The following is an 18,115-nucleotide window of genomic DNA, read 5'->3' as shown; positions in this document are numbered from 1 at the left end:
TCTCCCCTCCCCTCCTCCTTCCTTCCTTCCTTCCTTCCTTCCTTCCTTCCTTCCTCTCTCTCCCTCTCCCCCCCCACCTCTGTCTCTCTCTCTTTCTTTCTTTTTTTGATGGAGTCTTGCTCTTGTTGCCCAGGCTGGAGTGCAGTGGTGTAATCTGGGCTCACTGCGACCTCCACCTCCCAGGTTCAAGAGATTCTCCTACCTCAGCCTCCCAAGTAGCAGGGATTACAGACCTGCACCACCACACCTGGCTAATATTTTGTATTTTTAGTAGAGACAGGTTTTCACCATTCTGGCCAGGCTGGTCTCGAACTCCTAACCTCACGTGATCCACCCGCCTCAGTCTCCCAAAGTGCTTGGATTACCATTGTGAGCCACCATGCCCAGCATAGGAATGGTTATTTTTCAGAAAAAAAGCTCCCAAGATGTAACTGGAATTGCCCTGGGGGCTACATATACTACCAAGTTCCTCTACAGGCCACAGCCAGAGACGATATAGGGCGGGGTAACTCTATAAGAACCCTGTGTCCTACTCTGCATTCCTCAGAATGACCCCCTTCTAGCTGGTCCTTGATCTTCCCTAGTTACGTTTTCTTTTGGATACAACCATGTGCCAAATTATTGCCTCTGCAATCCTCCTTACTTTCCAAGCCACAGAAATGGACTGTGGTATGAGCAAGAAACTCAAAGAGGGAAAAGACAGCCTAGTGGTTCACTCTGCTTATTTGAGAAGGGTATGTGGCTGCGTGTGTTGGGGGGAGGGAGGCTTTCACTGTATGCAACGGCTAGACCCTCAGAACACCCTCCTCATCTCTATTCCCCCGCTACCAGTGGGGTATTCAGTGTTTACATCCTACAGTTCAGCCAGATGTGTCCTGACTCATCTGATGAACAAAAACTAGAAATCACAGGTATTTTTCACTTAATTCCTAGCTACACTGTTGAGTATTTAACTTCTGATACTTCTTCAGATATTTAGAAGAACTATGAAACAAATAATCTTGGAATTATCCTTTATTCCTCTCTGTTACAACTCATGTTCAATCCCTTAACGAATGATGTTGGCTCTGTCATCAGAATATTTCCAGAATTCAAACATTTCTCACCACCTCCTCCACCACCACTGCTCTAGTCGAAGCCATCACCATTTCTCATCTGCCCTATTGCAGCAGCCCTTTAGCAGGTCTCTCTGTTTTGTCCTTGTGCCCTCAAATCTATTTTCCACAAAGTAGTCAGAATGATCCTTTCAAATCCTAGGAGCTTGTCGTTTCTCTGCTTACAACCCTCTGTGTAACTCTGTCATGCTCAGGGTTAGGTTCTAGCCCCAGCTGAGGGCTGAGGGGAGTGGGTGGACGTGGGGCAGGGAGCTGGAAGAACACTCAAGAGACAGCAGGTAAATGAGACATGGCTTTCTTCAGCAGCCCCTTCACAGGGTCAGTGTTATATTTATACACTACGCAAACGATAGTGACTGAGAGCCAGGTGGGGAGCTTCTTTATGTTGTGCCTACATGGCTATGATTATATAAGATATGGAACTGTGCGCTTGTGCCCCAATCCCGATGAGTCATCTAGGCTGTTTACCTTGGCCTATGCCTGCTGCCCTATGCCTGCTTGACCGCACACAGCCATGTTCCTCACACTCCACCCCTAGGACTAGGAATCCTTCTGGTGGGGACCCGTGCACATATGGCACACCCTGGACCCATAGGCCACAGCCACAACACAGAGAGCAACAACCTACCACTAATATTCCTGCTATGCTACCTATGATTATGAGAGCCCAATGTAGGCCAGAGCCCAAAGACGCCCACTGTCTCTGCAGGCGGTCATCAGTAAGGTACTCAGTCACCTTAATCTCCTATGACACCCCTTGTAAAGCTGCCATTGTATTCCAGTGATTGTAATGGATAAATGTACAACATTGTGTCCCTACAAGGGCACAGGTGCCACCTTGGGCAGCTGCGACTATGTCTAAGGCCGTCCGGTTTTGCAGCGCCACCTTCCTGATCTGATCAACTTCATCAGTTAACCAAAGGAGGGCACCTCAGGCCCGAGCTGTGTGGTCTGCAAAGGGGCTGCAACCTGCTTTTCTACAGTAATGATGCCTGCTCCAGGGATAGTCATTGCTAAGGGATAGAACCACCAGGGGCCTGATGCACTGGCAAAAGCTGGAACACAGTGGCTCCGAGTTATGCCACGACTAGTCAATGTGGGAAGCACAGTGGCAGGCACATAGGGCCAACCCCAGGTACAATATCCAGTCCAATTGGGTGGCCAATATGGCCATCGTGTGTCCCCACAGACCCATAAACTCCCAGGGAACACAAAGTCCATGCGGGCCTAGCCTTGGTAAGGCCGCTTGTTCCACCACACCCTTGGTGAGGTGACACATGTTATATTTGCACAAACCTCAGTAGGCAACCATCCCACAGTGACTTTACCCCAGTGCTGCTCTATACATTGTGATACCTGCAATGGGGCACCACGTGTTCTTCCATTGGCCAGCCCCATCCATCATGGACACTAGGAGTCAGCCAGGGGCAAGTTTGCCATGGGTTTTGTGATGTCCTCTATCCAAAGCCCGCCCTGTGGCATCCCACCCATTGTCCGTGGGACCCCAAGCTTCTAGCCATGTCCAGTTCTTCACAGAAGCAGGATACACGTTCCAGGGCAAACTGTTTGCAGCTGCTGCTGGAAGGGTGGAGCAGATCCAACAGTTGGAGACATTGGTCACATCAGCGTAGGTGTGGGCCCAGTCCATAGTGCTGTGGGAGCATGTCAGCCTGTAGCCGGAAAACAAAGCAGGCATAGGTATTAACGGGTAGATCACGTCCCTCAGGCAAAATACAGGCTAACTTTTCTTTTATTTTGTTTTTTTGAGACAGAGTCTCACTCTGTTGCTGAGGCCGGAGTGCAGTGGCACAAGCTTGGCTCACTGCAACCTCCGACTCCTGGGTTCAAGCAATTCTCCTGTCTCAGCTTCCCAAGTAGCTGGGATTACAGACATGCGCCACCACCCTTGGCTAATTTTTTGTATTTTAGTAGAGACGGAGTTTCACCATGTTGGTCAAGCTGGTCTCGAACTCCTAACCTCAGGTGATCCACACGCCTCAGCCTCCCACAGTGCTGAGATTACAGGCATCAGCTACCGCGCCCGGCCAATACAGGCTAACTTTTCTTCTCTGGGTAGCAATGCAGCTGCCAAGGGCTTCTGCCCTGGGTGATGATACCACACCTTCTCAGCTCCCCATGGTTCTTTTGGGGCTTGTACCCAAGCCAAAGTCACAGGGAGCTCAAAATAGGCCACATAGACAGTACATATATAGGAGGGTCCCTTCCCTGGCCGTTCCCCTATGAATGGTCAATTGTGGAGGTCACACATTAAATACCCAAGAAGTCACATGTAAGTCATACTGCAGATGCTCCCCCCAGGGGCTACAATAGCTAACCACTTGCAATGGGGGGCTTGGAGGGTCCATGGCCAACACCAGCTTTTCTGTTCCCCTGCCTTCAGGGGCGTTGGGACAGGCATTTGTCCCCACACCTGGTCAGAGGAGGGCATCCTTGGTGTGTATCTGTAGCTGGATGGTGGCCCAGGGTAACAGCGTCTCCACCAGGGCTAGGCCACATTTTCGTGGTCGCTCGTTCAAAATTTTAACACAAAATTTTAAGTGATGGTAGGGCAGATGCCCTTAACCAGATGGCAAATGTGTTGCACTGGCCCCTGATCAATTCCTTGCAAGTAATCGGTCCAACCTGGGTGTGGATGTCTGTGCTGCCCTAGTCTGGGGGGTTGTTACCCATGAATGCACCCACGCTGCTATTGGGTAAGTCGTTCTGCACAGCGACCGCAGCCCATTCTGTCAAGCTCTCACAGGCCTGAAGAACAACATATACAGCAGCTAAATGCTTCTCTATCAGTGAATACCGGAGCTCAGCTCCCTTCCACAGCTGGGACCAAAACCTATTGGTGTAAAGTGCTCCATGCACTGCCATAGGTCCCAGCTGAAACCATCTGTAGTCACATGTGCATGAGGTCCGGATGGGCGCCCCTGATCAATTCCTTGTAAGTAGTTGGAACTCCAGCCCTGCAAAGATGGGGAGCAACATGCAACTGTAACCCATTCTTCAGGAGTCCGTTATATTGCTCAATCATGCCAGCGGCTTGTGGGTTATAAGAAACATGAAATCCCCATTTTATGTCCATCTGCTGTGCCCACTGTTGTCCCTGCTGTCCAGTGAAATGTGTTCTATCACTTTCAACAGCCAGGGGATAGCCATATAAGGCACATAAGTGTTGCAGGGCTCGAATGGTGTGTTGCTGGTCAGCCGCCCTGCGAGGGTAGGCAAACAACAAGCCAGTGGCTGTATCTACAGGCATATGTGTAGCCCTGTGATTTTGGCAGTGGCCCAGTGGAATCTATTTCCCATCTGGTTAAGGGCATCTGGCCTAGTTGCTGTGTTACACTGGGCAGTGCCTCCGTTTGGGGTATGCCTGAGCACACGCTGGGCACTTCCAGCAGTGNTTCTAGCCCCAGCTGAGGGCTGAGGGGAGTGGGTGGACGTGGGGCAGGGAGCTGGAAGAACACTCAAGAGACAGCAGGTAAATGAGACATGGCTTTCTTCAGCAGCCCCTTCACAGGGTCAGTGTTATATTTATACACTACGCAAACGATAGTGACTGAGAGCCAGGTGGGGAGCTTCTTTATGTTGTGCCTACATGGCTATGATTATATAAGATATGGAACTGTGCGCTTGTGCCCCAATCCCGATGAGTCATCTAGGCTGTTTACCTTGGCCTATGCCTGCTGCCCTATGCCTGCTTGACCGCACACAGCCATGTTCCTCACACTCCACCCCCTAGGACTAGGAATCCTTCTGGTGGGGACCCGTGCACATATGGCACACCCTGGACCCATAGGCCACAGCCACAACACAGAGAGCAACAACCTACCACTAATATTCCTGCTATGCTACCTATGATTATGAGAGCCCAATGTAGGCCAGAGCCCAAAGACGCCCACTGTCTCTGCAGGCGGTCATCAGTAAGGTACTCAGTCACCTTAATCTCCTATGACACCCCTTGTAAAGCTGCCATTGTATTCCAGTGATTGTAATGGATAAATGTACAACATTGTGTCCCTACAAGGGCACAGGTGCCACCTTGGGCAGCTGCGACTATGTCTAAGGCCGTCCGGTTTTGCAGCGCCACCTTCCTGATCTGATCAACTTCATCAGTTAACCAAAGGAGGGCACCTCAGGCCCGAGCTGTGTGGTCTGCAAAGGGGCTGCAACCTGCTTTTCTACAGTAATGATGCCTGCTCCAGGGATAGTCATTGCTAAGGGATAGAACCACCAGGGGGCCTGATGCACTGGCAAAAAGCTGGAACACAGTGGCTCCGAGTTATGCCACGACTAGTCAATGTGGGAAGCACAGTGGCAGGCACATAGGGCCAACCCCAGGTACAATATCCAGTCCAATTGGGTGGCCAATATGGCCATCGTGTGTCCCCACAGACCCATAAACTCCCAGGGAACACAAAGTCCATGCGGGCCTAGCCTTGGTAAGGCCGCTTGTTCCACCACACCCTTGGTGAGGTGACACATGTTATATTTGCACAAACCTCAGTAGGCAACCATCCCACAGTGACTTTACCCCAGTGCTGCTCTATACATTGTGATACCTGCAATGGGGGCACCACGTGTTCTTCCATTGGCCAGCCCCATCCATCATGGACACTAGGAGTCAGCCAGGGGGCAAGTTTGCCATGGGTTTTGTGATGTCCTCTATCCAAAGCCCGCCCTGTGGCATCCCACCCATTGTCCGTGGGACCCCAAGCTTCTAGCCATGTCCAGTTCTTCACAGAAGCAGGATACACGTTCCAGGGCAAACTGTTTGCAGCTGCTGCTGGAAGGGTGGAGCAGATCCAACAGTTGGAGACATTGGTCACATCAGCGTAGGTGTGGGCCCAGTCCATAGTGCTGTGGGAGCATGTCAGCCTGTAGCCGGAAAAACAAAGCAGGCATAGGTATTAACGGGTAGATCACGTCCCTCAGGCAAAATACAGGCTAACTTTTCTTTTATTTTGTTTTTTTGAGACAGAGTCTCACTCTGTTGCTGAGGCCGGAGTGCAGTGGCACAAGCTTGGCTCACTGCAACCTCCGACTCCTGGGTTCAAGCAATTCTCCTGTCTCAGCTTCCCAAGTAGCTGGGATTACAGACATGCGCCACCACCCTTGGCTAATTTTTTGTATTTTTAGTAGAGACGGAGTTTCACCATGTTGGTCAAGCTGGTCTCGAACTCCTAACCTCAGGTGATCCACACGCCTCAGCCTCCCACAGTGCTGAGATTACAGGCATCAGCTACCGCGCCCGGCCAATACAGGCTAACTTTTCTTCTCTGGGTAGCAATGCAGCTGCCAAGGGCTTCTGCCCTGGGTGATGATACCACACCTTCTCAGCTCCCCATGGTTCTTTTGGGGCTTGTACCCAAGCCAAAGTCACAGGGAGCTCAAAATAGGCCACATAGACAGTACATATATAGGAGGGTCCCTTCCCTGGCCGTTCCCCTATGAATGGTCAATTGTGGAGGTCACACATTAAATACCCAAGAAGTCACATGTAAGTCATACTGCAGATGCTCCCCCCAGGGGGCTACAATAGCTAACCACTTGCAATGGGGGGCTTGGAGGGTCCATGGCCAACACCAGCTTTTCTGTTCCCCTGCCTTCAGGGGCGTTGGGACAGGCATTTGTCCCCACACCTGGTCAGAGGAGGGCATCCTTGGTGTGTATCTGTAGCTGGATGGTGGCCCAGGGTAACAGCGTCTCCACCAGGGCTAGGCCACATTTTCGTGGTCGCTCGTTCAAAATTTTAACACAAAATTTTAAGTGATGGTAGGGCAGATGCCCTTAACCAGATGGCAAATGTGTTGCACTGGCCCCTGATCAATTCCTTGCAAGTAATCGGTCCAACCTGGGTGTGGATGTCTGTGCTGCCCTAGTCTGGGGGGTTGTTACCCATGAATGCACCCACGCTGCTATTGGGTAAGTCGTTCTGCACAGCGACCGCAGCCCATTCTGTCAAGCTCTCACAGGCCTGAAGAACAACATATACAGCAGCTAAATGCTTCTCTATCAGTGAATACCGGAGCTCAGCTCCCTTCCACAGCTGGGACCAAAAACCTATTGGTGTAAAGTGCTCCATGCACTGCCATAGGTCCCAGCTGAAACCATCTGTAGTCACATGTGCATGAGGTCCGGATGGGCGCCCCTGATCAATTCCTTGTAAGTAGTTGGAACTCCAGCCCTGCAAAGATGGGGGAGCAACATGCAACTGTAACCCATTCTTCAGGAGTCCGTTATATTGCTCAATCATGCCAGCGGCTTGTGGGTTATAAGAAACATGAAATCCCCATTTTATGTCCATCTGCTGTGCCCACTGTTGTCCCTGCTGTCCAGTGAAATGTGTTCTATCACTTTCAACAGCCAGGGGATAGCCATATAAGGCACATAAGTGTTGCAGGGCTCGAATGGTGTGTTGCTGGTCAGCCGCCCTGCGAGGGTAGGCAAACAACAAGCCAGTGGCTGTATCTACAGGCATATGTGTAGCCCTGTGATTTTGGCAGTGGCCCAGTGGAATCTATTTCCCATCTGGTTAAGGGCATCTGGCCTAGTTGCTGTGTTACACTGGGCAGTGCCTCCGTTTGGGGTATGCCTGAGCACACGCTGGGCACTTCCAGCAGTGCTCCAAAATGTCCTGCAACAGCAAAGACAGACTCCAGTGCCTACTGACCTGTTGCATTCGTTTACTCCCTGCATGTCCCAGTTTCCTATGTAGCCACAAGGCTACATCTTGTGTAGGTGCTGACTCTCAGCATCAGACCCTGGCCAAGGCATCTGCCTCATCATTACCGGAGGTGGCCAAAGACACGTGACCTGACACACGATAGACAGTTACATCTTTCTGATGACCTATTTCCCAGAGGTCGTTCCATGTGGTTTGGCCCCAAATGGGCCCATGGCCTACAAGCCAATTCTGTAACTTCCAGGTAGTCAACCACAAAGTTAAACCTCGACAGACTGCTCAGCTATTGGTGCAAAGTACTATAGGCGACTCCTTCTTAGTAATCACCGTCCACACCACTCTAAGTTCAGCCCTTTGGCTGCTTTGTCCGCACCCGTTATCAAACCATATGGTATCGGTGCTAGGCTGGACTGCTACAGCAGTCCAGGCAGCAGTAGCACCCCGGCTGGACCCATCTGTATACCGTGCCCCATCAGGAATGGGAGGGCGCCCTTCTTTAAATGGTGATGGCTCAAGGTCTGGGGTGCCTCAGGTCCCATGGCCTTATCTTGCATTAGGACTACAGCCCCTAAAACTTCTTGTAACTCTGCTGCTAATAGACTTGTACTTAGTATACTCTGCTGTTCTAAGGCACCCTGCTTTGCTAATGTGGATGTCTGTGCTGCCCCAGTCTGGGGGGTTGTTACCCATGAATGCACCCACGCTGCTGTTGGGTAAGTCATCCGCACAGTGACTGCAACCCTTCCTGTCAAGCTCTCACAGGCCTGAACAGCAGCATATAGAGCAGCTAAATGCTTCTCTATCAGTGAATACCAGAGCTCAGCTCCCTTCCACAGCTGGGACCAAAAACCTATTGGCATTCTAAAGTGCTCCGTGTGCTGCTGTAGGCCCAGCCGAAACCATCTGTGGCTACATGTACATCAAGTTCAAATGGACACCCCTGATCAATTCCTTGTAAGTCCTGTGCTTGCTGAATGGCCTGCTTGGCAGTCGGAAAGCCTGTTTCAGCCTCATCATCCCAATCCCAGGTAGCCCCCTTTTTGTTAAGTGGTACAACAGTTTTATCATTTGAGTCAAATGGGGTACGAATACCTGCCAGTACCCCAAGAGGCCCACAACAGCTTGCAGTTGCCTCACCGTGGTGGGTCGGAGGCATGCCTGGCTTTTATCAATGACAGCCTCTGGTATGGCGTTTGTCTTACCTGATCGAACAACTCCCAAGAATTTGGCAGACAATCCGGGCCCTTGGACCTTGGATTTGTTGACATACCAACCGCATGCTGCCAACTCTTGCCGCAAGAGGGACACTGCTGCTTCTTAATCTGCAAGAGAATCAGAGGTTAACATGGTATCATCAATGTAATGAAACAGACAGACCCCTTTTGGACATTTCCAGGCATCTAAGTCCATGGCAACAAGACCATGACAAATGGTGGGGCTATGCACACAGCCCTGTGGCAGCACAGTGAAAGTCTATTGTCACCCTTCCCATGTGAAGACCAACTATTTCTGGCTCTCTGGAGCAACGTCGATGGAGAAGAATCCATTAGCTAAGACCACTACAAAGTGGTACTGTCCCAGTTCCATTGTCAGGTAGTCCCTCAAATCCATGGTATAGCTGCATGCAGAGGGGGTGTCACCTTATTCACTCCTGGGAATCCACTCTCATCCTCCAAGTCCCATCAGGCTTTCCGACCGGACATACCAGGGAACTGTAGGGGGTATGGATGTCACACACTATTTGCACCTCCTCTAACTTTTTAATCATCTCAGTTATCTCTGTATGCCCCTCTGACAAATGGTATTGAAGAATGGAGATAACCTGTTGGGGTTGTGGCAGAACTTGGGGCTGGTGACGTGTGTAAGCCCACGCAGTACCGGCCTTACTACCTGAACCTGGAGTCTGAATTCTCTGGCCATGGTGTGTAAGTCCAGACCATGCAAAATGTCCACCCCCAGAATATATTCAGGTATAGGAGAAACATAGATAGTGTACAGGCTGGAAGCCAAGATGCAGAGACACAGGTTTCACTTTCACTGACTGGCCCCTATAACCATCAATGAATGCAGCTTTTCCCGGAAACTTATCTGTGTTCCCATAAACAAGACTGCAGTCTGCACCAGTATCTACCAGTGCTAGGACCTGCTGTACATTGGTGGAGGATTAGTGGATTGCCAGTTTCACATGAGGCCACCAGTCATCCGGTCCCCCCACCAAGCCAAGCACTTCAGCCAGTTCCCTAATCAAACAGGAAGAGCCCGGTCTCTTCACCCTTCTGCAAATAGTCCTTGAGCTGCCGTGTCCGGGCGGGGCTGGGTTGAGCAACAGTATTTTGCCCCCTTGGGTATTTTCCGTAATTGCTGCTGGAGGGACAATTACCTCCACAGAGCCAGCAGCATTCCATTGGGTTTCCTGTCAGTTTCTTCCCAGCAAGCCCAGCTGCAAGTAAATCCATCCACATCTGCATACGGGTCACCCGCTGGGGTCCCTTTTTATTTCGCAGGGTGGTTACCTGTGCAGGGGGCATCTTCCCCTTCTTTATGGCGCGGATTCCCCAGTCCCGCTGATGGCCTTCCACCTCCTCGAGGGCTGCCATAGCAGTAGTCACTTCCTCTATGCGGCACCCCACATATGGAGTAAGAACAGCAGCTAGAGAGCCAAAAGCACTCGGAGGCTGCCAGCCCAGCACAGGATCCCTCATTTGGGCGATAAAATGTTCATCATCTAGCCTCTAGGTATTCAGATCAAACATAGCCTGCCGCATACCCATCCCCAGGGATACCTATACCAAATCAGCATATGATAGCCATTTACTCACAATTTCCGGTATCCGGCATCATTCCTAAGAGTCCATATGGCGGCCATCAGCCACTCGATTAACATGTGTTCACCTTGCCCTTGTGCCAACTGCCGGCACAGCTGCAGCCACTAATGAAGCGAGGGGGTGATTATGATAGAAGCCAGCTTCTCCATCTCGGAGGCAGAGCGAGAAATGCTGTCAGCCCCCTCATCCCCAAAATGGGGTAGACAGGCAGGGAGGAGCTCCGCTGGGTGCTCCCTGCATTGTTCACCTAACTCCTGCAACTCAGTGGGAGTATAAGCACTCTAAGAGGTGTATTCCACCACTGTGGGGGGGCCTCTGGGCTCTCCCCTCGGGTCCCATCAGCTCCCCTCGGGTCCCAACCTTCTGATGGATCACAGGACAAGCCCGCAGCAGAAGAAGCCTCCTCAGGATCAGACCAAGCGGGAGTGTCCCGCCTGGAGGACGGGCTCAAGGTCATGCCAACAGCTATTTCCAGCTCCTGCTCCAGGCTGTTTATCTGAGCCTCTAAGTACCCTGCTTGCACCTGGAGGTCCTTTACCCCCAGGTTTTGCTCCAAGCTGTGCATTTGGGCCCCCAGGAACCCAACTTATGCCTGAAGGTCCTTTAGCTGTGCCGTGTCCAGCAGGGACTGAGCGTTTACTTCAGATAGTACAATCAGAAATGCCTATCCAACTCTGCTGGCGAAGGTGCATCCCTTCTTGGTGCTGTGAGCTTCCAATCGCTTCAGTGCCTTCTTCACACTCGCGGGAGACCTGTTCACTGCCTCCCATGTTTCCACTGGGACCCATCCAAGCAGCACCTCTGCCACCGGGTACTACAGCTCATGCTGCGGCCACATAGTCTGGTTCTCTCACTATGGAGCGTTCCTTACTCCACTCACCTTCCCCATTCTGCCTGGTGAACCTATGCGTCCTTCGTTTCCTTAGACAAGCCTTCCCAGAAAACCCAGAATAAGTGAAGTAGTCTGTTTTGCTTGCATAAAACCCTGCAATTTCTCTTGTGGTCCTTATCACTAACATAATACATGTATTATATTTCTTAGCTTTAAAAAATTGTCTGACTGTTTCATGAGGGCAGAGACAACATCTGTCTGCTTTCCTGTAGAAATCTCTGTTCTAAGCACAGTGCCTGGAATACAATAAATGTTCAACAACCATTTGCTCAATAAATATTGAGTAAATGAAATAATATATTTTCATAGCCAAAAAGAGCTATATTTTGCTCTTCATAATATCAGAGAGCTTTTCTTTATAAAGCTCATTCATCTTTTTGACGGTTACTTTAGTGGAACCAACAACGACAATAAAAAAAAACAAACCTTGAGTTGGGCTGGGCCTAGTGGCTCATGCCTGTAATCCCAGCACTTTTGGGAGGCCGAGGCAGGAAGATCACTTGAGGACAGGAGTTTGAGACTAGCCTAGCCAACATGGTGAAACCTTGTCTCTACTGAAAATACAAAAATTAGCCAGGCATGGTGGTGCACGCTTGAAATCCCAGCTACTTGGGAGGCTGAGGCAGGAGGATCGCTTGATCTGAGGAGGCAGAGGTTGCAGTGAACTGAGATCGCACCACTGCACTCCAGCCTGGGCAATAAAGCAAGACACCATCTCAAAACAACAAACAACAAGAACAACAACAAACAAACAAAAACCTTGAGTTGGAAGAAAGCCCAAAGAGTTGAAGGAACTAGAAAGAGGAGTGCACGGCAGGAATAGAAGATGGAGAGAGAGCGGTTTGAGGAGAGGCCATCTATGCAAGGCCTGGTAGGCAGAGGTGAGGACTGTGGTCATTACCTTAAGACTAATGAAAAGCCATTGACACATTTTAGGTGGAGAAAGTGGATATCACATAACTGGATTTGTGTTTAAAAAAGATTACTGTGGTGCAGTAGGGTTGACAAGGTGTGAAATGAAGGATTTGTATGGCACCCTCATAAGCCCCTGGGCACTATTCCAAACCCCCTACTACTACCACACCTGTCCCCTTGTCCAGGTGAAGTAGACAGACTGGGGCCTGTACGTGTCCAGAACAAGCTGCTGGAAACGTGGCTGAGCCCCTGGGAGCCACAGTTCAGCTTTCCAATACACAAGCATAGAGCCCTGCTTCAGAGAATGGTGTAGTCTGAGGTGCTTTTTCGCCTCTAAAACTGTGAGTTGCTTTCACCTCCTCCATCTCACCAATTCTGCCAACTCCCGGCCACTTTCAAAGGAGGCCAGTGAGACCCATGGAATGAAGCTCAGGGTCACAGAGTTAGTTAGTGGCAGGGTCCGTGTCAAGCCTGGAATCCAGCTTTCACAACTCTCGGCTCACTGCTTATTCTGCTCTAGTTAAGTGGTTATGAAAAGGGAGTTTCTGGTTTTTTTTTTTTTTTTCTTTTTTTTTCGAGACGGAGTGTCACTCTGTCATCCAGGCTGGAGTGCAGTAGCACAATCCTGGCTCCCTGCAACCTCCACCTCCCGGGTTCAAGTGATTCTCCTGCCTCAGCCTCCTGAGTAGCTGGGACTACAGGCGCGCGGCACCACACCTGCTAATTTTTTGTATTTTTAATAGAGGTGGGGTTTCACCGTGGGAGTTTCTGTTTTTACCACATCTGAGTTCTTTAGGGCCTTCGTGATTATTTGGGGTCAGGGGACAATTATGTTATTTCGAGCCTGGGAGTGCTATGAAAGATATGAATGTCCGGGAGGTGCCATATGGGAAGGCTGGTTAATGGTCCTTCCTCAAGGAGAATTCAAAGGGAACTGTTGAGAGCTTAGCCTGGGGACACACAGGAGAAGCCAGATAAGCTGTGATCAAAGCATTCTCAGAAGTGGAAAACTGAAGGCAGGGTCCTACCCAGAAGCTGTTAGAAAGACAGGCTTAGGCAACTTTCTCTTAGCCTGGTCTTCCTTGGGCTACTGCCTGGTGGCAATCATTTCAGAGACACAAGGAAAGTTATAAAGCAAAAAATGACTTGTTTTTCTGCAAGGGAGAACGGGACCTCCCATGTGCATAGTACAGGCCTATCCCTGCAGGGCTGAGGTGATGGCTTCCTCAGAACATGTCCTGCCCATGATCAGGAGCAGCGTGTTCTGGACACGTACAGGCCCCAGTCTGTCTACTTCACCTGGACAAGGGGACAGGTGAGGTAGTAGGACGGGGTTTGGAATAGTGCCCAGGGGCTTACGAGGGTACCGCACAAATCCTTCATTTCATACCTTGTCAAGAAAACAGCTCTGCAATTGCCAAAAGTAGACAATGAACCCTCCAGAGTAGGGGTGTCTCGTGCCTTTTTTCCCCAGTAGTAAGTGTTCTGGATTTAGGAAGGTGTCCCTTCGACCGAATGCTAATTCCGAGGCACGTTCACAGAACTGCTCCACCACACTCCTGAGTCAGAGCTCCCACTTCAGGGTCTGCTACTCAGGTTCCAGCTCCCCGGTTGCTACTGCTCCCCTGCACTCCAGGCTGGGAGGCAGAGACCACCTCATATTCCCTCAGGGTGGGGGAAAATAAAACTTGTAGCCAGAGCATTGTCATCTTAGGAGAGTGATCATTGAGTTCATTTTAATTTAGCTCAGAACTTTAGTTTGTAAAAGCAGAGTGAGACCTTATAAATAGTCAAATTCTTCCTTTATTCTTTTTTATTACCCCCATTTTAGAGCTGAAGCAATGCAGACCCTGAGCAGTGACATGACTTTCCCATGATCACACCGCTACTCACTGGCAGAAGAGGGGAAACATCTGACATCTTTCACCCATTCATCCACTCCACAAACATTTTTTGATCTCTTCAGAAATACCAGGCAGTGTGCTAGAGAGAACAAGCACATTCCTCTTGCTCTCCAGAGGCCCGCACCATGTAAGGAGAAGGCCAGATAAACCTCCTGTAGCACCACATAGGAAGTTATGTGCTGGAACCACAGAAAAGCTTCTTGTAGACACTCAAGGAAGAGAGGTGGGTGGTTAGTTTAAGAAAGGGTTCCTGGAGGGATTGATAAAGTCCCACGGTCTTTGCATTGCTCTTAGAAATATTTCTCGATATGTGAACTTCCATGGGGTGACTAAGAGTGTGTGTGAACCAGCCTAGATTTCCTCATGAGCAAGGCCTACTTCCACTGCTAGAAACTCAGGATATCATCTGACTCTTTTCATCACCTGAGTAGGAGATGAAAATAGTTCGGGGGGCTCCTTAGTGAAAATAAACAGAAAAGGAAAGAAATCGGGTCCCAATTCAGAGGCACTTTCAACCTTTTAGTCTTAAGAGAGGTGCTCAAAGGTAGCTTCTGGGTGATAGAGAAGTAGGAAAAGGCCAGAAAAATTGTGGAGTTAGGGGAGCACCTTTTGCTTTAAATGACCTTCCTGCATCCAAGGTCTTCCCAGCTCCTTCACTGCCAGTCACACTCCTGGGCCATGCTGCCATTTTGTAGATTTCAAAAGTATTCAAAGAGTAGGTTTTAAATGTTCTCACTATTAAAAAAGGATCTGCACTATTAAAAAAGTAATGGATATGTTAATTTGCTTGATATAACATCCCACAATGTACTATATATATCAAAACTTCACATTGAACCTCATAAATACATACAATTACTATTTGTCAATTAAAAATAAAAATCTAAATTAAAAAAAAGTCTGAGTAGATAACCTGGTAGGTTTCCACTCCATAATATAGTTGAATTAGTCCTTAATATTTTCCTAAAGTGCTTTATGTTTTCAGAAAAGTATATATGAATAATTCTGAGTTTCTGAATGATGGTGTGAATGGAATCTGAAGTGCTCACCTTGAACTGTTAAGCCAGGAAGAAATCACCTTGTAACTTCTTTAAGTCACTGGATTACTGATGATGGCTTTGTTTTCTTGTTTTGTTTTGTTTTTTTTTTTTTGAGATGGAGCCTCACTCTGTTGCCCAGGCTGGAGTGTAGAGGCACGATCCCGGCTCACTGCAACCTCCGCCTCCTGGGTTCAAGTGATTCTCCTGCGTTGGCCTCCGGAGTACCTGGGATTACAGGCACACGCCACCATGCCTGGCTAATTTTTGTATTTTTAGTAGAGACAGGGTTTCACCCTGTTGGCCAGGCTGGTCTCCAACTCCCAACCTCAAGTGATCCACCTGCCTCGGCCTCCCAAAATGCTGGGATTACAGGCGTGAGCCACTGCGCCTGGCCTGATGATGTCTTTGTTACAGCAGCTTATCCTCACCCTGTGCACTCTTCCCAAAAGCTTCCAGCTGTGCATCCTTTCCTTCTCACTGGCCCCACATGAATGGGATTACCTTGATTGATTCAGGGCCCAGCAGATTCACCTTCTACTTCTGTTTGGGTGGTGGCAACCAGATCTTCCATTGCAAAGTTCCCCATAGCCTCTCTTTGTGTGTGTGTGTGTTGTTTGTTTGTTTTTTGTTTTGTTTTGTTTTTGAGATGGAGTCTCGCTCTGTCACCCAGGTTGGAGTGCAGTGGTGCGATCTCGGCTCACTGCAAGCTCCGCCTCCCGGGTTCACACCATTCTCCTGCCTCAGCCTCCCAAGTAGCTGGGACTACAGGCGCCTGCCACTATGCCCAACTTTTTGTATTTTTAACAGGGGCAGGGTTTCACCATGTTAGCCAGGATGGTCTCGATCTCCTGACCTCATGATCCTCCTGCTTTAGCCTCCGAAAGTGCTGGGATTACAGGCGTGAGCCACTCTGCCCAGCCTTATATAGGCTCTCTTTTAATAATTTTATCACTCAGCAAATGCTTTTTGCCTGGCTTAATAATTTCATTAATGATTATAAAATGACGATTTTCTAATTTTATTGTTCTTTTCATATTTATTAGTTGTCATTGTTCTCTAAAGAAGAGCTTTTCCACAGCACATGGAAGTGATTTGGTTGCCCAGGAATATAGTTCCTGAAGGAACGGCAGAATAAATGTGCAGTTCTTCTATTTTAATTACCCATTTTCATATTGAGGTACTGATTAGAGCCAGTAGTGGGGACAGGGATATTTGTCTTTTCACTGGTGTGTCCCAGGGGCCTCGAAGAGTGCCTGGCACAGGTAGTGTTTAATAAATATATGTTGAATTAAATAATACGTGAATGATTGAAAAGAAGACCTTACATAGGGTTGACAAAAATCCTTTATAATAGTAGGTGTTTGGAAAAAAAATCAGTCTTACTACAACAACAGGGTCAACCAAGATTCTTGATCTGGGCCGGGGCGCGGTGGCTCAAGCCTTAAATCCCAGCATTTGGTGAGGCCGAGACAGGGCGGATCACGAGGTTCAGGAGATCGGACCATCCTGGCTAACATGGTGAAACCCCGTCTTACTAAAAAAATACAAAAAAAACTAGCCGGCGAGGGTAGCGGGCCCTGTTAGTCCCAGCAAACTCGGGAGGCTGGAGGCAGGAGAATGGCATAAACCCGGAGGTGGAGCTTGCAGTGAGCTGAGATCCGGCCACTGCACTACAGCCTGGGTGACAGAGCGAGACTCCGCCTCAAAAAAAAAAAAAAAAAAAAAAGATTCTGGACTGAACTCTGTATTCTTAGGTGTTTTTACCCAGAGAAAGTGAATGAATGTTGTCTTTAGTTAATGCCGTTGGCGCCTACAGGTGCCACAGAAAAAAGAAGGAATAAGACAATACGCCGTCCAGATTCCCTTGAAATCTGGGGAGAGAGGGGAACTTTTAATGGGCATGAGTTGAAATTCTCCCCAGTGAGATTAATTCTAAGCCAAAAGACTTCAGAATTAGATTTAATCTTCTTTCTTTCTTTCTTCTTTCTTCCTTTCTTCTTCTTTCTTTCTTCTTTCTTTCTTTCTTTTTCTTTCTTTCTTTCTTTCTTCTTTCTTTCTTTCTTTCCTCTCTCTCTTCTCTCTCTCTCTCCTCTCTCTCTCTCTCTCTCTTTCTTTATTTCTTTCTTTTTTCTTGGTGGGGATAGAATCTCACTCTGTCACCCAGGTGGAGTGCAGTGGCACATCTTGGGCTCACTGCAGCCTCTACCTCCTGGATTCAGGTGATCCTCCCACCTCAGGCCTCCCGAGTAGCTGGGATTACAGGCGTGCCACCACCACACCCCCCTAAGTTTTGTGTTTTTAAGAGATGGGGTTTCACCGTGTTGCCCAGGCTGCGTCTCAAACTCCTGGCCTCATGATCTGGCCTGCTTCGGCCTCCCAAGTGCCTGGGATTACAGGCATTACCTACTGTGCCCATTCTCAATAGTTTTAATTTGATATTAAAGCAATACTGTGATATTTTGTTATTTTTATTTATATTATTTTATTTTTTTTGAGACGGGAGTCTCGCTCTGTCGCCCAGGTGGAGTGCAGTGGCCGGAATCTTTTAGCTCACTGCAAGCTCCGCCTCCCGGGTTTACGCCATTCTCCTGCCTCAGCCTCCCGAGGTTAGTTGGGACTACAGGCGCCCGCCACCTCATCCAGCTAGTTTTTTGTATTTTTAGTAGACACGGGGTTTTCACCATGTAGCCAAGGATGGTCTCGATCTCCTGACCTCGTGATTCGCCCGTC

General features: G+C 49.1%; 2 protein-coding genes across 6 annotated transcripts in view; one reads left to right on the top strand and one right to left on the bottom strand.

Annotated features, from left to right (window-relative positions):
* RNASE11 (ribonuclease A family member 11 (inactive)) overlaps positions 1-18,115 on the top strand; it is a 30,244-nt gene that overhangs the window by 1,760 nt on the left and 10,369 nt on the right. Inside the window, exon 2 of one of the 4 annotated variants that reach the window (XM_017868523.1) lies at positions 14,273-14,568. The exons of the other annotated variants lie outside the window; for them this stretch is intronic. Within the exon in view, the coding sequence (XP_017724012.1) occupies positions 14,520-14,568 (49 nt within the window). The 5' untranslated portion in view covers positions 14,273-14,519. The remainder of the gene's footprint in view (positions 1-14,272; positions 14,569-18,115) is intronic. 4 annotated transcript variants of the gene reach the window in all.
* Positions 4,558-10,715, bottom strand: LOC108527316 (uncharacterized). 2 transcript variants are annotated; one of them, XM_017868532.1, is made up of 3 exons: positions 10,629-10,715; positions 9,012-9,131; positions 4,558-6,002 (listed from the first exon to the last, which is right to left on the bottom strand). In XM_017868532.1, the coding sequence occupies exons 1-3, from the start codon at positions 10,691-10,693 to the stop codon at positions 5,558-5,560; spliced, it is 630 nt and encodes a 209-aa protein (XP_017724021.1). In that variant the 5' UTR covers positions 10,694-10,715; the 3' UTR covers positions 4,558-5,557. The 2 variants fall into 2 exon arrangements, with proteins under 2 accessions (XP_017724021.1, XP_017724022.1); XM_017868533.1 differs by lacking the exon at positions 10,629-10,715 and adding an exon at positions 9,450-9,500.

The sequence above is a fragment of the Rhinopithecus bieti genome, unplaced genomic scaffold, assembly GCF_001698545.2.
Source record: "Rhinopithecus bieti isolate Rb0 unplaced genomic scaffold, ASM169854v2 scaffold_3902, whole genome shotgun sequence".
Taxonomy (NCBI): Eukaryota; Metazoa; Chordata; class Mammalia; order Primates; family Cercopithecidae; genus Rhinopithecus; species Rhinopithecus bieti.
This window is presented reverse-complemented; position numbering and strand designations above follow the sequence as displayed.